The sequence below is a fragment of the Staurois parvus genome, unplaced genomic scaffold, assembly GCF_062004578.1.
Source record: "Staurois parvus isolate SC_StPar_1 unplaced genomic scaffold, SC_StPar_1.0 ptg000122l, whole genome shotgun sequence".
Taxonomy (NCBI): Eukaryota; Metazoa; Chordata; class Amphibia; order Anura; family Ranidae; genus Staurois; species Staurois parvus.
Genome location: NW_028317918.1, coordinates 7,686,538 through 7,712,256, shown reverse-complemented (window position 1 = coordinate 7,712,256; position 25,719 = coordinate 7,686,538). Strand labels below are relative to the sequence as shown.

General features: G+C 44.8%; 1 protein-coding gene across 1 annotated transcript in view; it reads left to right on the top strand.

The window, feature by feature from the left end:
- The window catches only part of SCLT1 (sodium channel and clathrin linker 1), a 295,900-nt gene that overhangs the window by 33,946 nt on the left and 236,235 nt on the right, over nucleotides 1-25,719 (top strand). The window contains exons 3-4 of the mRNA XM_089672201.1: nucleotides 14,453-14,520; nucleotides 25,040-25,095. Coding sequence (XP_089528327.1) covers nucleotides 14,453-14,520; nucleotides 25,040-25,095 — 124 coding nt within the window. The remainder of the gene's footprint in view (nucleotides 1-14,452; nucleotides 14,521-25,039; nucleotides 25,096-25,719) is intronic.

Sequence of the window (25,719 nt, the reverse complement as noted above, 5' to 3'; positions counted from 1 at the left end):
CAGATATAGAGCGGTATAGCTGAAAGAGCCAGAAGGCTGAATTGTTTTGCTTGATGGTGGATACCCTTGCGTGGGAAGCATTTGTTATTTGAACTTTCTTGTAAATAAAATTGGGCAAAAAGGCCCTTAACGAAGCGAGTTGCTGTGTGCTTTAACAAGAAAAGCTCTACCATTTTGAAGCGAGTTCCCACATATGGTGGAGGATGCGGGCAGAATTGGAGATCCCTGCAAAAGAAGTAAGTTCATCAGTTATATGAACTGTGTTTATGTGCAATGGACAGCACAATTTGTGTGTGCAGGTGAGGAGAACCTGCCTTAAAGAGACAGTGCTTCATTTCTTGGTTGCTGGACTGTGCAAAAGTGTTGTGAAGTGACTGTGAAGATGGGGCGGTCAAAGCAAAGAAAAGAAGCAAGATTTGCTGAAATGAGAGACCGAGCCCTGTGGCTGGAGGGGTTGTTATCACCAGAACAAGCCCCATACATGGCTGCACAGAGTTTGCCACAGTGGGAAGTGCATACTGTTGTCCCTGGCAACGCTGGTGAAAGGAAACCCGTTTTCTGTGTGCAGAGTACTAAGCTTGAAAGAGGATGCAGTGTTGGACGTTCGGCCAAGATACTGCCGCAAGAGCGCTGTTTGCGGTGCAGTGAATGGGGACACACTGTCTCAAAGTGTCCTTTATCCCAGCTTCCAGTGCAAGGTGACACAACCAGACAAAGGTCTGGGTATGCATTTGGGAAGCCTGCTTGGAGTTCCAGGAAGGAGCAGCAGGCTGCCCAAAAGTTTCAGAAGAATGTGGTTGCCCATAGCAACACATGTGACTTCAGGCCTGCGGACCCTGTGAGAGAAGTGTCGTCTGCAGAGGAGTGTGGCAACGCAGAGATGAGAGTTCAGCGCATCTGGAGGAACCCACAAAGTTCAGCTGGGAGAGTGCCATCTCCCATAGCAACAGGAGAAAGCCTGCCAACCAGGAGAAGGGGCTACAAGGGAGATGTGGTTCCTTATCCCAAGAAGGTTATCTGTGGAACCATACCCTGCCTGGAATGTGGTCAGTTTGGGCATGGTATCTTTACCTGCCCCAGATTATGGAATACCACTGATGAGGGTGCTACTGGGCAAAAGTCTTCATCTGCAAGCCCAGATTCGTGTTTAAAAATGTTGGCAGCCGCCTCTAACAACAGTGAGGAAGGACCTGTTATGCCTGCAGGGGGTGCCAAGGAGTCAGAAGTGCCTGCCACAGTATCATCCTATAGCTGCATGGATGAACTGGGTGGCCAAAGCCAAGCAGAGGAAAGACTACATACTCAAGTGAAGGCTGACACCTGCTTCAGGAAATGGTAAGACTGTTTCAGTTTGTGGGACTGAGTCCAAGGAAGTGAGAGTGTGTCCTTCAGGGAGTTCCACAATACAGATGGACATGGACTGGCTGCTGTGTGCTATCCTGAGTAGTGGGGAGGCACAGGGAACAGCCCAACGATTAGCAGGACTAAATATGGAAAAGGACATGGGTACTCTGCAGGTGCTTGCTATAATCCAGCAGAAGGCTGGGGAAGGTAAACTAGGGGTGACCAAAACTGTCCTGGCACCGTGTTCCCTAGTGCCAGGTGCTGCAGAGATGCCCAGGGAAACCTCCCAGGAGCCCGCAGTGACGGAGCAGAGGATTTCTCAGGTCAGCTATGGAGCTGCTAAAACTGAAAATAGTGCCCCTTTAAAGAGAGAGAGTGCTGTGAAGCATGGCTCACAGGCTGCTTAGCTGGGTAATAGCCAGGGATTACCCGCAAAAACCACAGTCATGTCTATATGCAATGAGAATGCTGATGGTCATGCTGACAAAAGTGTTACTGTTGGTAAATGTAATGTTATGGTTGGTGATGGGCTAGCACAGCTCACTAAGGATAACAGTGTTGATGTGAATATGAGTAAAGATATGTTGCCCTTGGCAACAGTATCCAAGGCTGCAAAGGTGTCCATGGAAACTTCCTGGGAGCTCTGTGTGTTGGAGCCAGAGGTTGCCTTGGACAACTCTGGTGCTGCTCTGGACAAGAGAGTACTTGAATCTAGTGATAAGTTAAATGCTAAAACTGAAATATTTGAAAATGCTCATGGTGATAATGGGTTAATGGAGTCTGTCAGTACTGACAATAGGTATGGAAGTGTTCCTGAGTTGAATGAAGCGCCATCAGAGCACGGTGGTGAGGGTGTGGTATTGCAACCTGTTGAGGTTAAAAATTTAGTGCCACGGTTTTGTTTGAAGAAAAGTGATATATGTGATGTGTCTGCTGAGCCACTCTGTCCTGTGTCTCCTCCGGCAGTTGGTGCGGTACTACGTAGTACCTCTGATTGGAGTGCAGAGAAAGTAGACTGGGACAGATGGGCTGAAAATCTGTTGGCTTTGTTGAATGGGACCTCTGTTTCCAACAGTGGAGTGGACACGACTTCTGCTGTGCTAAATGGAGGGACTGCAGAGCAGCTTATAGACAAGGGTGCACTTGCTGTTGCGGCAGATGGTCTCCCTCCCAAAATGGAAGGGCCAAGTGAGATTGAGCACATAGCAGAGATCGTGCCCACAAACCACAAAGGATCCAATGGTGTGGGAATAAATAGTGTGATACCAAATGAGCCAGTGTTGGTGGAAGTGTCAGATGGCACAAATCAAGTGATTGGGGTCAGTAAACCAAATGTGGAATTATGTTATGAAGGTCAGGTGTCAGGACAGTTGCTGGAAAAGGTTCATGTGCCAGTGGAGCTGGTGGATAGCGACGTTGCCATGGGAGACAACCACTCCACGCTGTGCACTTGTTCTCCAGACACTGTCCTGCCAAACATTGAAATGAGTTCTGACAAAGATGTGGATGTTTCTGACCATGAGGAAAAATGCAAGGCCCTTGTAAATGTTGTTTATGATGATGAGGAAAAGTGCGATGCACTGGTAAATGGTAAATATGATGATTTGGAAAAGTGCGAGGCACTGGTAAATGTCGATCAGTTAGTTTCTGTGGGTGACCATATGCCCAATGATGGATCTGAAGGTCATGAGGACATGCGTGCTGATAACCCTGAAACATGTGATGTGGTGGGTAATGATGTGGTAGACACAGCTGAGCTAAAAGCTGCAGTAGAATTGGGCCCCCTACAGGTTCAGGGGGTAGTCTGGGAAGGGAAACTTTAAATGGCTTATCTGCCCAGAGGGAAAACTTTAAGGAAGTGGATTATTTAAAGAGGTCCCCTGACATAAAAACATCTGAAGAGCAAGACAATTGGGCTGTCCTTCAGAAGGAGAGTAGGACATTGCTGTCGTCTGAGAATGTCAGTGACAAAAGGAAGCATGCAGTGTATGGGGGGAAACAAGCAGAGTTAACTTTGGTCAGTAAGAGAATGCATGTACATAGAATGCAGAGAGGGTCTAAGGTAACCCCTATAAAAGAGCCCACACTTTTTGTATTTAAAAGTGTAACCCCTTCAAAGGTAAAGGGAAACCGGCGGTTGAGAGTGCAGCGTAGCTTTAATGTTATCAGACACCTAAAGCTCAGGCGTCAACCTCATCCTCAGAAAGGTACCAAGTTTTGGAAGTTCCTTCATGGGAAGGTGACTTGGGTGGCCCCAAGGAAAATAGAGAGGCAACGCTTTTGGAAGCGTACCCGTAAAAAGGCACAGTGTCTTTATAGGGCCCAAGTCCGTGTGCTAGGAGAACACAGGGAAAGTCGCCTCATAAGACGGGAAGGAAAGTTTCCCTTTGAAAGCAATGTCAGTCAGAAATGGGCTCATATGGGTGAAAGGTGCCAAATTAAAGAGTTTGGGCTTGTGTGTTCTGCCCCCTACGGGATCAAAACAAAGGGGGGGATATGTGGCAGTGCGGTATCCTGCCACGGTGGAAAGCATGATGGAGACCCAGGATTCTCAACCATACAGGTTGAGGGGCTCCAGGCAGATTTCATAATGCAGAGGAAACTGGTTTATCAGTTTCCTCTTTGGTTTGTAAAGCCTGGTTTGGGACCTGTAGCCTGGAGATTTCTAAGAGATTTGGGAGGGATGAAATCTCCAATCCTGGGCCCATATTTTGGGAGCAGCCAGCGTGCTGATTGCACAGGTGTGTGCAGGCCTTTTTGTGGAGGCCAGGCCATGATTCTGGGCTCCACCCCGGCAAACGGAGTCAGGAGGGCTCCACCCCGGCAGATAGGAGTCAGGAGGGCTCCACCAAGGAAGGTGGAAGCCAAAAGCAGCAAGGAGCTGTTTGAGAATAGCTGTGTGCTAAAACAACCCTGTGGAAGAAGTCTGTAGGAGACAGATATAGAGCGGTATAGCTGAAAGAGCCAGAAGGCTGAATTGTTTTGCTTGATGGTGGATACCCCTGCGTGGGAAGCATTTGTTATTTGAACTTTCTTGTAAATAAAATTGGGCAAAAAGGCCCTTAATGAAGCGAGTTGCTGTGTGCTTTAACAAGAAAAGCTCTACCATTTTGAAGCGAGTTCCCACAGTACATAATCAATTAGTTAGCCGATTTATTGTTTTGATTAATCGGTTAAAAACCTTGAAAAAAAGTTTGATGTATATTTTAGTTAATATGTAATGTTTAAAAAACGTTTATTCTTGAATATCTATATTCAGTGGTAAATATAATTAAACAGCTATATGGTTATGGAACAAAATATCTAATCCACTCTTAGAATAGCAGACAGAAGAAATGTATATACCATTAGAGGTTGAATCTTATACATACTGTATCATCTGACTCAGAGATCAAAATAGTTAAAGACATTTTTTTTTTTTACAAGACCTAGAACGCTGTTTTGCAGATTTCAGACAGGGCTGTAATATAATATTATGCATGACAGAGTCCCTTGTCATTCGCTGGTAGCTTGATATAAGCTGCTTGTGCCTGCAGGCTGGTATGGGCCTGTTCACCAGAAACTGAAAGACATTCACCTGTGTGTACAGCAGCCTGACTGACAAAAGCCAGAATACATTTGCCTTTGTGTGTAAAGCAGCCTGTCTGACAGAAGCTGGACTAAGAACAGGCTTTTTTTGCATGGGCATGCTGGGAAACCAGCATCTGATCAGTGCTGGCAACCAATGGCTGTGAGTGGTGATCAGTGTGTTCTGGCGGGGGGGGGGGGGTCAGGGGGGGGCAGTCCCTTTGTCAGAACACAAATGCTCAGAGGGGGAGATCAATGCACTAACATCGTTTAGTACGGCAAACTCTCGGGTCCTGGACTACTCTGTCCGTACCAATAGGGCACATTCCCGTGAGTGCGCTGTTTAGTCACCTGCCAAAATTTGACTGTAAAATTATGACTTTGCAGGACTGGACTGAAAGAGCGCGAAGTGCGGTTAGAATGTGTAACCTGACGTCAGAGCTGCGGGCAGGGGTTGCATTGGGGGCTCTAGAGGGTGACGTCAGATGGACAGTAATGGTAAGGCCCTAATCTGAGAGAGACACCCTAGAGAAAATATTCTCCCTGCTGGAGAGAGCCCAAGGGGGGCGTGCTAAAGTAGTGCAGCTGCGGAGCCACTTCTTCAACTGACCACAGCAAGAGGGTGAGACCCTGATGCAGTACTGCAATGCCCTACAGGAGACGCTAAATGAAATACAGCGGCGAGATCCAGAGGCCATGGGAGCTTTCCTTGAGGTGGACCTGCTACTACGAGACCAGTTCTTAGTGGGGCTCTCCAACAAGTTCTTACAGGACAAATTGCAAGAGATGACCCGGACGGGGCCCAACATGACATTGTACAGCATCTACTTAGCCACCGTGGAGAGAAAGGAAGAGTGCATACCTGTGGCGGCGAGAATAGTGAGTAGTACCCATGCTACAAGAGGTCAGTCTGCATCTGAAGACTCAGAATCCTTAAAGGATGTGGTCCAGGCCCTGCGGACAGAATTAAGAGAACTTCGGCTGGAAGTGTCCCAGATGAAGGCAGAATCTCCCCTGTCTCCAGAAATGACCTCAGCACCTCGCGCTGCTCCACTCAGGATAACTCAGCTGCGGGGGCACGTCAAAAGGGGACCCCTCTGTTGGGCTTGTCGACAGTACGGCCACATGGCCAGAGAGTGCCCAAAACAGATGAAGTCCGAGCCGACATTAAACTTTCGACCGCCGCTGGGCGTCCTGCGGCGGTACACCAGAAGCTAAGCCCTAAGCATGAGGAACACGACCTGTATGCCAGCAGCACCGTTATGGAAGCCGAGTTGGAAAGCAAGATGGTGAGGAGGTGTAGTCTGCGAAAGGGCGACATATCCGGTCGACCCATTGGACACATGAGGGTGCCATGGAGGATCCCGGTGAAGATCCCACCTCGACAAGAGCGAATATTTGATGCTGCCAGTTGGGGCTGGACGACAACTGAATGGACTGGAGGTCCTGATCGAGCCCGCTTACCAGAAGAAACGCAGACTCATCCACTGGTAGCCCGGGCCCTCGCTATTGTGAAGGATGGATGTGTGCCTGTGCACTGCCTCAACGTTGAAGACTGTGAGTTAACCGTCCCTGGGAATACCTTGCTGGCCAAAGTTTATGTGTCCAAAGGGGATATTCCTCGACGGAGAGCTTCGCGCTACGGCCAGATAGGAGATCAGCCTGGACCTATGCTGTAGAGGTCCATCAAAGGGAGACCCCGACATCGGAGTGGAGCAGTCGAGTGATCATGGCCCGGATGGGGGTGAACTGCAAGATCCTGACTCCAGGACAACAGAAGTTGCTGGAAGACACCCTTTGGGAATTTCAGGAGGCCTTCTCGAGACATGATGAGGACTTCGGGTGTGCCTCCACCATCAAACACGAAATCCCCACCGGCAATGCTGCACCGATCAGGGAACGTTACCGGCAAATCCGCCTAAAATGTACCAGGAGGTGAAGGATATGGTGGCCAGCATGTTGGAAAACCAGGTGATCCAGGAGAGTCAAAGTCCTTGGGCTGCCCCAGTAGTCTTGGTGCGGAAGAAAGATGGGAGTCTCCGTTTCTGTGTGGATTATCAGAAGCCGAATGCCCAGACCGTCCGGGTTGTCTACCCCCTTCCGCGGGTTGAGGAGTTGTTGTCCGCCCTGAATCATGCGAAGTTCTTCTCAACTCTTGACCTGGCCAGTGGGTATTGGCAGGTACCGGTGGCCAAGAAGGAAAAAGCAAAGACGGCCTTCATCCTACCTATGGGTCTCTACGAGTTCAACCGGATGCCATTCGGCCTGTCCAATGCCCCGGGAACATTCCAGCGGTTGATGGAGCACTGTCTGGGAGATCTCAACTTCGAGTCGGTATTGATATACCTGGACGACGTAGTAGTGTTTGGGGCCTCTTTTGAGGATCACCTCCAGAAACTGCGACAGGTCTTAGGATGGCTGCGAGACCATGGGCTCAAAATCAAGCCCAAGAAGTGCCAACTGTTTCAACAGCAGATAGAGTATTTGGGACATTTGGTCACCCAGGAGGGGGTAAAGCCAACCCCCAACAAGGTGGAGGCTGTCAAGAAGTGGCCCCAGCCGAGTACACTACGAGAGGTGCGGGCGTTCATTGGACTGGCCGGCTACTACAGGAGGTTTATACCCAAGTTTGCTCATTTGGTGGGCCCATTAAACGAGTTATTAAGGGGCACTGCAGGGGGCCTTTGTAGCAGTGAAGGGGGCGCTGATCAATGCCCCGATTCTGGCTTATGCGGCGTTCGACACCCCATTCCTGCTGTACACTGTCGGAAGTCTACATGGTCTGGGGGCTGTGTTATCCCAAGTCCAGGATGGATGTGAGAGAGTCATTGCCTATGGCAGCCGGCCTCTGAGGGAGTCAGAGCGCAACCCTGACAACTATAGCTCCTTTAAATTGGAACTACTGGCACTGGTGTGGGCCATGACCGAAAGGTTCGCGGAGTACCTGACCGGTGCACAGGTGACCGTGATGATGGACAACAACCCGTTAGCACATCTGGAAAATGCCAAACTCGGTGCGCTTGAGCAGAGGTGGTTGGCTCGCCTTTCTAAGTACCAATACCGCATCAAGTTCCAGTCCGGTAGGGAGAACGGCGGCGCTGACGCACTCTCCCGAGTCCCTGTAGGGTTGTTGGCTCAGAGTGCCGATGAGGAGCTAGAGGATACTGAAACTCCTGACCTTGGTCGATTACCCATGTTCCAAGACGTGGCACATTCAAGTGGGGTGGCGTCCGGGATGCCAATGGTGCTGGGAAAGACGTTGGCTGATTGAGAGAGGGTCCAGAATAGCTGCCCGGACCTGTGGAAAGTGAAAGAATGGGTCCGGACCAAGATCTGGCCTCGGTCAGAAGAGCAGGCTTGTCTGACTCCCGAGGGCCAAAAGTTGTTGAGGCAGTGGGATAAGCAAACTATTACCCAGGGCCTCCTGTGTCGGACCATATACTTGCAGTCAGAGTTGCAGTACCGGCAACAGATTGTCATCCCCATGTCATTGGGACCAGAGGCTGCCCGGGAAGCCCATGAGAGGGGTGCCCATTTTGGGAGCGATAAAACGTTCAAGTGGCTCCAACGGCTCGTGTACTGTCCAGATTTGGCAGACATGGTGGCCGAGGCATGTCTTAAGTGTCGGCCCTGCGGGCTGAGTAAGAGTCCTGAACAGCGGGCTCCTGTCCAGGTCATCTGGACATCAGCACCCCTAGAGCTCCTTATGATCGATTATGTACAGATTGGGTATTCTACCTCGGGACACTCGTACTGTCTAGTCGTGATAGATCATTTCACAAAGTATGCGATGGCTGTACCCACCAGAGACCAGACGGCAGAGTCGGCCACTGAAGCGGTCTGCAAACACTTTATACAGGTGTTCGGGTGTCCACAGAGAATACATTCAGACCAGGGGGCATGTTTTCAGGGTACTCTAATGAATGAGTTGTACCAACTGTATGGGATCGAACGTTCCCATACCACCCCGTATCACCCTCAGGGAAATGGGGCGTGCGAGCGGTTCAACCGCACCTTGCTCCAGATGCTGCGGACTCTGGAGGACCACCAAAAAGCTTGGTGGCCCGAATACCTACCTGAACTGATGTGGGCCTATAATAACAGGGTACACAGTACCACCGGATACTGCCCACATATGCTCATGTTTGGGAGAGCCGGACCGGAGATTGAAGATCTCCACATGCCCGATCCGATGGAGCCACCACCAAGAAATACTACCGCATGGGTGCAAGAGCTCCGCCACCGGCTGAGAGCGATCCACAAGGTTGTGGGGAAGCGCCTTAGACAAGTGGTATACCCCAATCCAAGACCAGTGCAGAAGGAGGGGTATGCCCCGGGTGATCGAGTGATAGTCAAAGCCAAGCGGCCATCTGGAAAGTTGGATGGGCGGTGGGAGGCGGTCCCATACACTGTGAAGAGGAGGGTATACCCTGCCATCCCGGTCTATGAGATAGAGCTAATAGGGACTGGGGGGCCCTCACGAAACTTGCACCATAACATGTTGAGTCGTAATTTTTATGAACCACTGTGCGTGGAGGGGATTGCTCCTCCTGCTCAGAGTACAGAGGAAATACCCTTAGAGGAGGGGAAGGAATGGTGGGTTGTCCCTGCCCCGGTACCCACAGAGGCTCCAACCATAGCAAGTTTGCCACCAAGGGAAAGTGTTGAGCGGTCAGCAGCTCCTCTCCCAGTAAATGTGCCTGACGTCCCCAGTGCTTCTGAGCCTGTCACTCTACAAAGGTCAACAAAGCCCAATGCTGGTGTGCCCCCACAGCGTTATGCCCAGAATGAATTTGTATGGGGGGGGTTGCCGAGGATGACAACCTCTAGTGGGGTGGCATGTGAGATGGAGAAACAGCTCTCATTGTTTGAATACTGCTTGTGTGGAGTAAATTAAATGTTTTGACTGACATTCTGCAGTTTAGCCACAAGATGTCACTGTTTTTCTAACACAGCCTCAGACTGCATAGTTATTTCTATATTCATGAAGAGGTGGAGTTTTCACACAGAGTTGAGAGGGAACAGGAAGAAGAGAGAGCAGCCATGTTCTGGAGAATGGTGAATGAGGTGGGCCGTGTGAGCTGAGAATCTGATGACATCCAGGTGTGAGAGCATCCCTCCGTAACCAGAGATTGCTGCCAGGAATGCTGATGAGAGCAGAGGAACTAAGCAACATATACGGCGAGACCACATGTTTGTTGGAGAGACATTTGTTCTGTTCAGAGTCACCAGCAGATGGAAAGCAGACCCGGGTCGGTAAGATCGTGCACGCACCTCATTTCAGTGTTGGCGCCTTGAGACTGAGTCCAGGCCTATAGTTAGTTAGGGTCTCTGTTTGTGTCAGGCCGCAAGTGTTGTTACTGATTATTGGAAGGACTCCACCACTTAAAGTGACATTTCACATTGGAGAGCTGATAACATCCCACAAACTCAAGCCAGACTGGCGTTTTGCTCAGAAGGAATACTCAGGCACGTGCTACAGGACCAGTTATGGGTGGGGGAATACTGTAGATTTGTGTAAGATTGTAAGCTGTTGTGCTGCACCGCAGGCTAGCCCATACCATACACCCATACACTGATTCCTGCTCTTTTAGGGTAATAATAAGTAAGGTGTGGCAGCTTAGTTGTGCCCGCCAGTAGTTAAATTACTACTCTTTCTACCTTCATCTTCAGAAGGCGCCGTGCTGTGCAGCACAAGGGTCTTGGCCTTTGGGCTGGGTATATGTAAATTTATTGTATGTTCCCAGCATTTGTGGTTGTGTTTATTTGCTACATCGAAGTAAAATTCTTTTGTGGCAAAAGCTGGTGTTGGGGTTGCTTTCCTCGTTCGTGACTTCACTGTATCCTGGCGAGCCCACCCCAGTACACGGCCTACAAGGGTATCACTGAGCTCCTAGACAGTCTGAGGTGCAAAATGGCATCGTCGGATGGACCGAAATATGATATCCCATAGGTGTTCTATTGGATTTAGGTCAGGCAAGCGTGGGGGTCATTCAGTGATATCAATTATTTAATCCTCCAGGAACTGCCTGCATACTCTCGCCACATAAGGCCAGCCATTGTCATGCACCAGGAGGAACCCAGGACTCACTGCACCAGCGTAGAGTCTGCCAATGGATCCAAAGATTTCATCCTGATACTTAATGGCAGTAAGAGTGCCATTTTCTAGCCTGTAGAGGTCTGTGCGTACCTCCATAGATATGCCACCCCAGACCATCACTGACCCACCACCAAAACCGTCATGCTGAATGATGTTACAGGCATCTGTCAAATGTGCTCAGGGTGAACCTTCTCTCATCTGTGAAAAACACAAGGCGATTGTTGGAAATGGAGCACTTTTTTGAGCATAGACACTTTAATAAGTTTGAAGGCATTGTGTATTGTACTGTGAATAACTGAAAACCCTTGGACACTTTATATGCACAGAGAGACTTATTGAAGCACAATGGACACTTTATTGCATCATGTTTATTTTTTATTTGAGTATATTAGCATTGTAGAGAATATATTTGTTTATTGCACATTTAAACAAAAACCAATAGCGCTGTACATAAGGACTGATACGATTAGTATAGCATTTGGTACAGCAGCTGTGGTGAATTAAGGGATCACATCCATAGCGCTTGTTCCACCTGATTTAAACTGGTAAACTTTTACTTTAACTTTCACTGTAATGCCTTTTATTACCTCCAGTCTATCATCCTTCAACTTCTCTGGGCTCAGATGCTGCTGCACAGAGCCCTTAGGCCCCTTTTACACGGGCGGTTAGATTTCAGCTTTTAGCTGTGGTTAGAGGAACTTACTGCTGCTAAATGCAGACAATGCATCCCTATGGCTCCATTCACACACTGCGTTTAGCAATGTTTTCATAACATACGGTTTTATCCATTTAGGAAAAATAAGTCGACTACGTCCAGGAGCGATGTATCACAGCTATCTGTACATAAACGCAGTTAATTGCAGTACAAAGAAAAAATAAGTAAACAGTTGCATTAGAAAAGGCAAGAATTTACTACCGCAGCTAAACGCAGCGGCATATAAACGCAGATAAATGCAATGTACAAACGCAAGTGATCTCTGTGCCAGGAGTATTGAAATTTCAAAATAAAAAAAACCTGCATTTACAAGCGGCAGAACAACTGCCCGTGTGAAAGAGGCCTTAAAGTGATTTGTAAATGTTGGATTTTTATTTTTAAACAACAAACTTGTCATATGTATCTGCTCTGTGTAATGGGTTTTGCACAAAGCAGCCATGATTCTCCTCTTTTGGTGTCCCCTACTGGCGCTTCTGGCTCCTCCTATCTTCAAAGTGCCTCTATACCAAGCCGCATAGTATAGTATAGATTGCCCCTAAAGCAAGGTAAAAACGTCTGCCTTTTAGAATCACCCACTTCCTTCTCCTGCCCAGGACTGCATATCCCACAAAGCAATGCTTCTTACACATTCACAAGTTCACAGGCACTTACTGTCTTGTATGGAGAGTGTACTAGACTGTGTGTGTGCTGGAATGTGTATACTGACATGTATGAACACTGTACTGAGTTGTATGTGTGCTGCACTGTATTTTCTGATATGTAAACAAATAATACATTCTGTATGCAGGCCTACTAATCGGCTGACCAGCTAATCAATTATGAAAATAGTCAACATATATTTTCATAATTGATTATAACTGATGTTGATTAGTTGTGTCAGCCCTAATGAAGCTTCATTTTGTGACATTTCACTAAAGTTAATATAAAGTAAATAGTGTGAGGAGTTGTGGAAATGCATCACACCACCTCCATACAATACACACCAGTGCTGTTTACTGAGTATAAGACCAACAGGCTGTTATGAACATGCCCTAATGAGCAGCGATCCGGACGTGGGATAAATCTCAGCACAGGTAACTTTTTTTACAGAACAGAAATGAGTAAAGAATTTTTGCCTGGAATTCTCCTTTAAACATGGTGCCCCCAATGTTTTCATTCCTCCTATGGAAGGATTTGGACACTGGCAAACAAAAAAATGTACCTAGCCTTGTATAACTCTTCCTATTTCCAACATGCCTCAGTTATTTGATTGTGTCCTCTGAGAATGGACATCTTTCCTCTACTGAAAATGTTTAACCAATTTTGCAAGCTAGTTGGGCATTGGGCTCAGCAATGTAGGGATTTTCAGATCTCTGTGTACTGTTAACTGCTGAGCACTTTTAATGTCCACAGTCATGGCACAACCTCTGGTGTGATCCTGTCTTTGAAGACTCACTCGTGAGTAGGCCTGATAGGCCAAGCATCGGGAGATATTTAGTTTTATTACAACCCTTGGGTTGATTTACCACAGAAAGGGTTAACATTCTGAGGGACTGAGCGCTGCATCACTATGTGGAGTGTTACAGGATCTCTGTTCTTACTTTTTACCTTAAGGTAGTACCTTCCCACCATTGCTCCGAATCACAAGACCCACTACGGGCAAAATATATCTTTAGTATCCTGATAGGCATATGTATAGCTGGTAGTAGTGTTTGTTCCAATTACCTTTTTCTATAGAAGCAGCATTCTTCTCAGATCTCTGCCTGGCTTCACCCACTGTTCATCAACTCCACCCCCTCGAATCATAAAATATTAAAAGCTTTTAGTTTTGTCTGAATCTTATGAATCGAGAGGTGAAGGGGGGCTGCACCATAAGGAGAGGAGAAGGATTGTCTGTAAGAATGCAGAACAGAGGGGAAGGAGAGGAGGAATGTCAGTGAGAATGGGTAGGGGCTGCACCAGAGGAGGAGGAGGAATGTCGGTGAAAACGGGGAGCAGATGGGATGTCAGGATTAGAGAAACAACCTGCTATTACTGTCTGAATTGCAAGTACATGGTACAACAGGCACATATCAGGAATATGAAATGTTGGGTTTACATATTCTTTAAGTACTCTTAAGGCCAGGTTTCAGCCTTTCTTTTCCATTCTTTTCTAAAAATCTCTGGCTTCATTTTCCCTTGTAAAGACCTTTCAGGGGTGTGTAAATGTTTTTAAAAACTACTTGTCCAAGGGACTAAATCGGGGTCCCGGTCTTCTTGTCCCTCATGAAAATCTACTTGTCCTGATGAAAAAAAAACAAATTTAACCACTTGCCCTCCTGAGGATTTACTCCCCTTCCTGACCAGGCCATTTTTTGCGATACGGCGCTGCCTTATTTTAACTGACAATTGCGCAGTCATGCAGTGCTGCACCCAACTTAAATTTACGTCCTTTTTTCCCACGAATTGAGCTTTTTTTCAGTGGTATTTGACTTATCTGCAAATTCCAAATTTTGGAGTACAGTACAGGACACAGGCTGACCTCCCCTCTATTCCTGTGCTACTCTGCATTGCTTGTTTAAAAACTAAAGACTCATGGAGTGGGGTGGGGTTATAGGGGGATGCCCAGATAGTGTGTTCTTAAAAGCTTTGTCAGTGTCCAAACACCTGAAGGTACCAGACTTTAATGTTATAGCCTATACAGCTGGAAACTGTAACCAAAACATATTTACATAAATGTATTCAGAATATGTTTTTTTTTCCCCCAGTCGAAAAACTGAGAGAGCAGCTGAAATATTATGAAGATAAATCTCATTCTGGAAATGATGCATTTAAGGTAACGTTCATTTCTTATTTTTAGTTACAAAAATTTTATTGAAGATTTTTAGTAGAAAAAGTTGTACAACAGACATATTCCCCTGCATGGGGTTTCTTTATTAGATCATTATATACTATAGTTAACTTTTTGAATTTTTTCAAATGATTAATAAGGTGTTCTCTGTTTGGATGCTGTGTAGGCCTGGGCAGCCATTGCAACTTGTTGCACATCCTCTGAGATAGCAATTTCTGTCTTTATGCCTAGTAATAGGATAGCTGGATTTTCAAATTGCAAGTATTATGGAGTGGAGGCTAGAAAATTTGGTGTTAAGGTTATAGAACATTCAGCAAGACAATCATGTTTGGTTCACTGCAAATTTGTAGACAGTCTTTAAAAAGTGTAAAAAACAAACGTTATTGTTAATTTGGAGCACTCTATCCTATATTGGTCTAGTGTAGGAACTTCACTGAGATCTTGAAGAACATTTACGACTATCGAGGTTTAGGGTCTCACAACACTGTTGCCATCTTGATATTGAGAGGTTGACATTGAGATCTTATTCCTATTTAGGCATGAGATTACACCACTATTTAGAGGCGCATTAAATTTTATATTATATTCAGTGTTTTTTCATCAGGAACTTGGTGGACCTCAGTTCACTGCCCTCTGCTCCCTGCTCACCACTATCACTTGTAAACACAGTCTGGCTTCTGTGTTCAGAAGTGACAGCTTGTCTCCCAACGGCTTCGACAGATCATATCTCCTGAGCGGCTCCCAATGAGTGCAGGATGGAGTCAAGGGAGATGCAGGTGCTCGGGGTGCAGTGCAGATCCTGACATGCACACTAGATGGTCTCCTTTCAAGTGGGAGAGGTGGAGCCACCTACAGCACGCGGGGAGGTACTAGAGCCAGCAGGGTGCTTCAGTTTAATACAGAAACTACAGTAAGATGTGGAAGATGATGGGGAAAAAGGGAATGGTGAAAGCAGTGGAGGGGGGGTTGCAAAACGAGATGTGGATAGGAGATGCAGAGGTTAGCAGCTGTGGAAGCCGTGCAGCACACCCCTGAACTCTGCACTCTGTGTGTAACCCCCCCCCCCCGAACTCTGCACTCTTTAAGTAATGCACTCCTGGCCCTTTAAGACCCCCCCCCCCCCCGTTAGTCAAATTTGACAACACCCACTATTTGATAGCCTTGTGTGTGTAGGGGAGGGGTTTTTTGGGGGTTGTGGTTCAGTTCCTGTACCTCTTATCTGAGAAAAAAAGCCCTGATTATACAAATATATCTTCAAGACATGTTGGTTGTGGAATCTTTTAGATCACTCAGTTTTTCTTAATATTGTTAGAGAAGTGTATTTGAGGTGTAAGTCCCACTTGTTTCTTATGAAATATCTGTGCTCTGAGTAAATCTATCTTTAAAGGATAAGTTCACCTTTTAGCCAAAAATAATAAATGCACATTTTTATGCAGGTAAAAACATTTACGTTTATTATTTTTGTCTACAGGAGCCTGGAAAGCATTGCACCAGCGATCAGTAGTTGGTCTTCTGCAGACCTGTCAGAATATCTGCTTGCCATATGGATGTACGAGCAAGCAGACATTCTGACAAAAAGCTTAAATGATCTACCACGGCACTCCACAACTCTGTGGTAGCTCATTGATAACTACAAGCCGACAGCCTCTAAGGCTGTCAGGACTTGCAATTCATCCATTCACGGAAGTCCGTGAATGAACGATGCAGCCGTGTGGACGGAGCCCCACACTGTCACACTGTTTTCAAATTTGACAGATAGTACAGGAAGACTGCTCCCCGTACTATCTGTCAGAGGTAGGGGGGATGGCTGCCAGCGGCTATGGTAACATGTTACATGTTAAACCCTAAAAAGGGGTGGAACATGTAACATGTTCCCAAAGCTGAACTTATCCTTTAAAAGCCTATGTTGAGCAATGAGATGGATTAATCGTTTTTAGTTTCACTGCTATGGAGGTGAATTCGGTCTTCCTGCAAGATGTGGTTGAATACTTTTTTTATTTGAGGGATCAAAAGTTGATGTGTTCTGACTTCAGACTGAAATGGAAAAGCAATTTGTGAACCTTAAAAAACAAATTGGTGTTTGTATCAATCAGATATTGCAACAATTTAAACAAAAAATGGATTTTCCATTGTCTTCTTTTTCCCTACCCAGAGATATTAAACTGACTTGATTTTAACTTTAACTTTTAACTTCGACCTGCAATTCCCACCTGCAGTGATTTCCTTTTCCTGTTAGGCAACCTACCATAGTTTTTGATGGCAAACCCTGACACCCGTGTCGCACTGAGTGCAAATCCTATGCCAAGTCGCACCCTATTGTATGCAATTACAGCGGACAAATCACCGATTTCTAAAGTAGTACACGCGCTACTTTTTGTGCGGTTTGCATAGACATCTGTGTCAGATGTCTTGCAAATCGCACCTGAAATCGGCATGTCACCCGACTTTGAAATCGTGCAACTTTACTGTAAGTCGCACGATTTTAAGTCGGGCTTGACATGACCGGGGTGTAAGTGCCAGTCACAGCAGAACACTGTGTTTCCTGCACCTCATTCAGAATGCACTGCAGTTGGGATCTGCAGTGTGTGTCAGTGTTAAGTTAAGAACACCCCATACACAGGTTGCAAATGTAGTGCTTTTGCCTGCACTGGATTGCATGGTACAGAAGTACTAAAATGCTGTGTGCTCTTAGCCTACAAAAAGGCTCATGGGGTAAGTGCATTTTTGACAGATCAGCATACTATGTACTTGCAGGGTCTTTAAAGGCATACAGTACAGAGGAAATGTGCATGTATTGCAAACTACAAGTTGTGCTTTTTTTTGTCTTAAAATACATTTGTTCTCCAAGAATACCATAGGGACATTTTTATAAAGCAGTGAATCTGGCAGTCACCAAACAGTCACTGCAGGGAAATGTGCCAGGTGCATTTTTAATGAAAGTTGCATTTACTACTTAAATATAACTTTATATATAAATATTCCCCCATAGTGGTTAGTGAAGCCTTCTCTACTACTCCTCTTCTTTTGCTTTTTTAAAGTTACTATATTATAAAACATAACTGGTTGCACATAGTTGGTTCACAAACCATTCAATGCACTTAAAGTTGAACTCCGGAACTTTTTTGAATGCGTATAAAGGTGCTTTCTTACCTTGAGCAAATATGTTCTTGCTTCCATTCATTGGTAAACTGTCATTGGAAAAACCATAGTATTTTTGCATATTTTGCAGGCCTCATTCCCCTTCACATCCATTATATTTTGATTTGTTGTGATTTTTATATCCCCCCAGCCACTAAATTCTGTTTTGGTGAGTGGTGATGATATGTATTATATCCCTGCTCGCTGTAGTGGGCGCAGTTGAGAGTTTCAGAGTCCCTTTGTGATTTGCCCACTGTACATGCATTAATGCAGCCTTCAGTTTAGCCCCAACACTGCCCTCTGTTCCACCCTGAACTCTTTCAATAATGGGAAATGTAGTGCTGTTTCCCCCCCTACAGATGTGACATGAAGCAAGATCAAAAGTCCTCCTCCCTTGGCCCAGAAGCAGCACATTTTTCAGAGGGACATCATGACATCCGTTGTAGTGAAAGGCTTCTATGCACGAAAAGCAAGCCATTATAGTTTATTCTTTCTCTGAGGTTTAAAAGAGTCTGGGGAGAGGAATCTGTAAATGCAAAGTTAGCAGCATCCTGGAGTTCAGCGTTTAAACCTTTTGTCTCCCTTCTTATACCAGTATAGAGTATAAATGCTTGCAAAGAAAGCCCGCTTTTATGTTTTGCCATGCATGTATTTCTTCTTATACCATTATAGACTGTAAGCGCTTGCGTAGAAGGCCTGCTTTCATTCTGTTTCAAGTCATGTATGTCACTCCTTTAATGACTACCTGTTTGTATGTGCTGTTTATGAAAAGCGGTGAATAATAACAGTCATTTTCTAGATTTTCATTATTTTTTCAAAGCTGTTGCCTGAAGTAAATGTGCAGAGTGGTTTAAGCTGGCTCTTCTTCTAGGTAGGAGGCATATCCACATGCTTGGGTGCCTTTTATTCTTTGCCACTTGCCCCAGTGTCCTGAAATCTCATGTTAAAATAAATAGAAAAATAAAAACAAAGGTTGCAAGGTTACCATGTAATCCTGCCACTTCCCACCTCCCATCTGTGCCATCTTGTTGGCTAGAAATGTGTTTTGGGTGGCCTGTTTGGCCAACAGGAAGGCAATGGGGGGGGGGGGGGACAGGGCTACACAGTGGCCATGTAAGTTCTACTTGCAATTACCTTTAAAAAGTACCCTGAGAATTTCTACTACTAGTTTACTCTGACAAGAAGATGAAAACTATTACGTGCATCTAGAGCTGCCTGCTATTCAAATGAATATTACATTTGGCATCCTTAATCCACCCGATATATATACTTGGCGCTCATTCACACTGGAACATGGTGTAGGAGACCTGTATTCTGTGCCCGTTTCCTGCACTGTGTTCAAAACACACTGGGCTTGCGATCTGCTGTCGGTGTCAATGTTTTTTTTTTTAAATTTAAATATTTATTCATTTTCCATATAAAATACATTTTCCATCATTACTCTCATATAACATACAAAACCATCAATTATATCCCTTTCTATCTTTATTCCCATTACCCCCCCCTCCCCCCCACCTATCTAATACCCCCACCCACCCTAAAAACCCAACCCCCCTCACAAATAAAACTACCCACTCTGCATTTCTCCATTACATCTTATCCTAAGTAAGGGGTACTTTCACATATCCCACTCTACTACTTCATATACTTCACCTTGGGCGCAAAATCTTCCCATTTTCCCCACCTCTTGTATTATAACCCCATCTTGTCTTCTTGCATATAATACAGTTTCCCTATCCTACATATCTGGTTCACTCTTTCCACCCAATCCTCTTCTCTCGGCACCTCTGAGCTATGCCAAAACTTAGGTATCAGACCCTTTGCCGCATTCAGATAGTACCATATACCCGAATCCTTGTATTTGTTCACTGATAGCTCTGTACTATGTAATAGACACAACTCTGGATCCAATCCTATCTTTATCCCAGAGATTATCCCAATTAAATGAACCATTATCTCCCAACAACCTTGAATCTTTGGGCACTCCCACCATATGTGATATAACATACCTATCTTTCCACACCCCCGCCAACACTCTGGTGTATTCTCCCCACTCACCTTGTATTCAATGTTCGGTACAATGTGCCATCTTGTTAATCACTTATAGTTTACCTCCACCTCTCTCATGCTTACATTCTCATGTGTTAGTCTATATATTTTCCTCTGTTTGTCTTCATCTATCTCTATTCCCAAATCCCTTTCCCATTTTACTATGTACATTGGCTTTGTGTGTGTATAACTCAGTGAGAATCTTATAAACTTTTGCCATGCTCCGTTTCCCATCTCCACGTGATTCCAACAACCTCTCAAACAAATTCCAATCCTTTCTCAATCTCAACGGTTTCGGAAGACTCCCGACAAAGTGTTTTAATTGGTGATATCTCCACTCGTCTATCTTAATGAAAAGCTCCCTTTTGTCCTTTTTCAAATCCTTAAGTGTTCTCAATTCCTGCCCTTCCATAATATCCCTCAGTTGAATATCCTCCTTTTTAAACCATTTTCCTGTGTTCTCCTCCCTACCTGGAGGGAAATACTCTGTGTTCCTCAGTGACATTAATTGTGAATTAAAATCCCATTTCATAATTTTAACCTTTAAAACATTTAATGTATAAACACTTTTGGTATCTTTTAATCCTCTATATTGTGCTGCCACTTTATGTTCAATTCCTCCTATCTGTATTCCTTTTATGTCCATATTTTTCCTAATTGTTGCCAGTATAGGTTCCAATGATAATACATACAACAATGGGGACAGTAGGCATCCCTGTCTTGTTCCATTTGACATCCCATTAGGTTCCGACCTCTCTCCGTTAACCAAAATAACCGCGGAGGGCTCTCTATACAATTTTCCTATCCACTCTCTCATTCTAACTCCCAATCCTAGAGTCTCCAGGGTGTCCATCATAAAGCTCCAAACTACTCTATCGAATGCCTTTTCAGCATCGATTGAAAGCACCACCGCCAGAGTTTTTCCCTTCCTAGCTTTCTGGATAAGCAACAGAGTTCTCAACCCATTGTCTCTACCCTCCCTCCCTGGTACAAATCCCACCTGGTCCCCCTGGATCCATTCTGGCATTAAATCTTTCAACCTATTTGCTAAAACCTTTGCATATAACTTAGTCTCTATGTTCAAAAGTGAGATTGGTCTATAGCTAGAGCACTGAGAAGACTCTTTCCCTTCCTTTTGAATAAGCACCACTTGGGCCTTTAAAGATTCTCGCCTCATCTCCATCTTCCCACCCAGGGCGTTCATATATTTCTTCAATTTAGGTATTAACAATTCACTATATTTTTTATAGTACCTCACAGTATAACCATCTGGGCCTGGGCTTTTCCCCGTCATGGTACTTTTTAATGCTATTTTTATTTCCTCTTGCGTAATTTCTAAATCAAGGGAATTCAATTGATCTTCGCTTAACTTCGATAGTCCTGCATTTTTTAGATATACCCTTCTTTTTTCTCTACGCGCATTTCCACTTTTATTTACTGAATCCTGGGAAGTAATATTATACAGCTTGCTATAATATTCTTTAAACACCTTGGCAATCTCTTTAGTAGAATAAACCGTTTCTCCCTTGGGGTTTCTTATTTTTTCTATATAATTCCTGTTTTTTTCTTTTTCCTCAAGGCTCTCATTAAATATTTTCCTGGTCTATCTCCCCATCTATACCTCTCACTTGCCACTTTATTAAAAACTCTTCTCCTCTCTTCTTCCATCAGTATCTCTAATTCTTATTTCTTTTTTGTTATCTTCTGTCTTATCTCTTTTGTTATTCTATTTTTATGTATCTGCTGCAGGTCAAATATTTCTTTTAACAGCCCAGTAAGTTTCTTTTTTCTTTCCCTTTTCTTTTTTGCCCCGGACGCAATCAATATACCTCTTATGTAGGCCTTATGAGACTCCCATACTGTAGCCACCGACACTTCCCCTGTCTCATTCTCCTGAAAAAATCTTTCAATCTCTTCCCTAATCTTCTGATCAATCTCCTGATCCAGGAGAAGAGCCTCATTCAACTTCCATCCTATACCACCTGTCAACCGCCTCCCCCACCCCAATTTCATTGTAACAGGGGCATGATTTGAGAGAGACATTGCCTCTATTTCTACTTTAGCCACCGTCTCAATAAGTTGATGGTCAACCAATATATAGTCCAATCTCGAGTACATCTCATGTGCATTAGAGAAGAAGGTATAGTCTCTTACTTTTCCATGTATTATTCTCCAAATATCCACCAGTTGGCACTCATGCATCACCTTCTGTAAAGTTCTCAGAGACCTACCTCCCTCTCGTTGTGCAGAAGAGGTCGTATCCATTTGTGGATCCATACAGAAATTCAAGTCCCCTGCCACTATCAAACGTCCCTTTTTGAAGGCCATCAGTTTTCTCAAAACACCTTTCAGATATAACTCCGGTCTCTTATTTGGGCAATAAATATTCGCAATTGTACATTCCATCTTTTGCAATCTACCTTTAAAAACAAAAATCTCCCCTCAGGATCTATTTCTCTCTCCTCCAGCTCCAGCCTTATGTTTTTTGCAAACCCTATTAGCAATCCCTCCCTTAGCTCTCTTAATTGGGGAATCTGCGTAAAACCATGTTGGGTAGTTTCTAGAATTCAACTTGATATTTGACTTAATCTCAAGATATGTCTCCTGCAAAAAGACCACCAAAGCTTCTCTATGTTGCAACTCTTTGAATAGCTTAAATCTCTTCCCAGGACAATTCAACCCATTTACATTATATGTTATAAACCGTAAATTTTCCATACTTCTTGTATCTCTTTTTTTCTACTCAATCTCCTCTTTTCCACCCTCAATTCCCTTATACTTCCCTTCCATATGCAGAGTGTTAACTTTAATACCCCCTCCCCATTCCCTCCTACCCACCCTCCCCTGTTACTCCCTTCCCATCCCACTCCCCTCCCCTCCCAATACCCACGCTCTCACTACCCCGCTACTCATTTCCCAGACCATTCCCCCCCAACCCCTCCCAATACCTCCTCTTTTACTACACAACCCATTTGTAGGCCTCTAATTTGCCTAGTAATCATTTGTGGTCCCATACCAACTTTTGATTTAAACCTTAGGGCTCAACTCCGCCCATGAACGGCTCTCCCTCCTTCCAACCTCCCCAGTTACCCTCCATCTATCTATTTAGTCCTATACATTTTCACAGTGCCCTTAAAAACGGATCTCCAAAGGAAACGCCATAGGAAGGAAGAGGTAGAGAGGGGAGAGAGAGAAAAAAAAACACTCACACCCCCCCACTCCTCCTTACTTCCCCCTTCTAACAGTCTTCAATCCTCCTTTTCCTCAACTCCTATTGCTCCCTCTTCTTTCCACCCAGTAATCTCTATTCTATGCAAATCTAGTCTATCACAAAAGTCTCTCAAGTCCTCAGGATATCTCAAATAAGCTGTAACTCCATTCTTCCATCCGATTAGACACGCTGGAGTGCTCCATCTATAGTGTACATTCCGTTCTCTCATCTGCTCTAGCAGAGGTTTCACATATCTCCTTCTCGACATAGTCTCAGGTGATAGATCCGCAAAAATCTGAATGTTTATTTCTCCATACTTAATAATTGTTCTTCCTTTGATCTTTCTCCAAATCTCTTCCTTATCCCCATACTTGTACAATTGAACAATTCTATCTCTTGGTTTTTCCTTCTCGTTTCCTTGGTAAAACTTTCCTGTTCTAAAAACTCCATCCAATTTAACTAACTCTGTTTCAGGTCTGTCCATTATGGAGTTTAAATTTTTACAAACTAATTCTTGCAGGTCTTCCCCTTTAAATATTTCTGGGATTCCTCGTATCCTAAGGTTGCTTCTCCTATCCCTGTTCTCTTGTACTTCCATCTTATACATCAATTTTTTCTGAGTTTTCCCAATGGTAATTATCTTTTTCTCTAAATCTGAAATATTTTGGGCCTGATTTTTAACTTTTCCCTCCGTATCCTCCATTCTCAGTAACAAATGCTCTAAATCCTTCTGTATAGTTGTCATTTCTTGCTTTATAGCTTTTTCCAGATTTTTAAACATTTCTGCCATTGATTTTTTATTCGGTACTTGTAAATCACTTTCCGGATCTTTCCTTTCTATGTTTTCAATCATTTGTTGGCTGCTACTGTTCAGTCCCAAGTATAGTCTAGGGCTGTTTTCCAGGCTAATTTCCATCTCCCCTTTTTCACTTCCACCTTGGGACCTTTTTGGAGTCACATTTCCCTGGGATGTATATTTTTTAATCATACCCGTTTGGGACCCTTTAAGCCCACTTCCTTTAGCGCTTTTATTCTTCATATCTTCTGTAGCTTATTCTTTTCTACCAGACCAAGGGGGAGACTTTTAGAATATATTAGGAAGCCAGTATTGATCTGTTCTTTATCCGTTAACACTTTCCTTTCCTCTTCTTCTAGGGCCACTTAACCTTTTCTTCTTCCACTCCTTCACATCACCCTGGGAATCCCCCCTTCCCTTTCTTCCATGCAGAGTGTTTTAACTTATACCCCACAGTCCAAACCACTATGCAGTTATCCTGGGCCGTTCTCACTCACCCTCCTTCAATCGATTCTCCTGTGAGCTGGCCCCAGTCTGCGGTTATTCGTTTTTCTCTTGGGGGGATTCCTTCAGGGTCTCTTCTTATCTTGTCTGGCGCTCTGTAGGATGATGGCTGACTGCTAATCCGACTGAACGTCGGGTTAGGGATTAGAACGGCATCTCCCTCTCTTCTCTGGATGCCGGCCAGCTTCTCCCTTCCTAGTACTCCTTCGCGGCTGACCACGTGGTTATGCCGTGTCACTCCGTCTCCTCGGCAACTTTGCTGCTCCTTCTCGGCTCACCGCAGGCACGTCTCCTGAGGCTCGGGGCCCGCTCACTCTCTGTCCCCTCTACGGCTCCCGAATCTCCCACCAGAGGACCTCCTCACCCAGGTAGGACTCCGCTCTCTGTTTCTGGGAGGGCTCTTAGGGTGGCTGGGAAGGAGGTTGTCGGAGAGCACTCACATCGTGCTCTCCTGCACTGCCATGTTCAGGCTCCACCCCGTAGAAGAATCTCTGCTGTCGGTGTCAATGTATTCCTAACGTCACCCCAATCGCAGTTCACAAATGCAGTGCGTTTGTCTGTACTGGATCTCATGGTACCAGAGTACCATTCCATGTGATTGCACTGCATTTATAAAAGTAGTGCAAGTACTACTTTTAGTGTGATCTAGTGCGATTTCATACCATTCAAATTAATGTGCTGAAAATCGCACTGCACTGAATCGCACAGAAACACCTGTGAGATTTAGAAGTGAACTGTCCCTGAATCTAAGTTACTCGATTGCATAACTGTATAATAGTTTTCTTCTTTTTTTTTTATTTCTTTAGACTCAAGAGCATTTTAGAGATAATGAGACCATGACACCCAGCTCCCACGAGAAAAGGTGAGCATACAAAAGCTGGCATATAACTGTTTACAGTGTTTTTTTCATAACTAAAATATGATTTTTAGTGGATAATACAGTTTATTATAGTCATATAGCTAAAACTGTCCATATAACATGATATGGAGAACTGGAAATCCGTTGTTTGGGAGGCTTTTATATAACATAAAGAAAGCTCAGCTTTCCATTGTGAACAGATTAGGGTGATTCCAACACTTTGGGACTCTTTGTATACAGGTTATCCATGTTAAAGTTTAGCTACAAATAAAAACATAAAAATTAGCACAAGTGACATAGCTTACAGTTAGTACACAAGTCCTAATGGGAGTGTCGATTGCAGCTTGTTTAAAGTTGCCACCAGCACTCCCATTAGGATCTGTGCTCAACATTTACAAACTGGAGCTGAATGGTACTTAAAAATCTTCAACAAAGCTTGCTGAAAGCTTTGTAGGTGGTTTGTCAAAGCTTGGTGTAAACTCTGCTGTTATACAAGCTGAAGCCCATGTGAAATAGACCCAACACTGCTAAGGCTCAGCCCCCCCACCTTCCTGCTCGGCAGCACAACGCACTGGTTGGTGAGCAAGGTCTGTGCCTTGTTTGGACCCACAGTGCAGGGCTCGAATC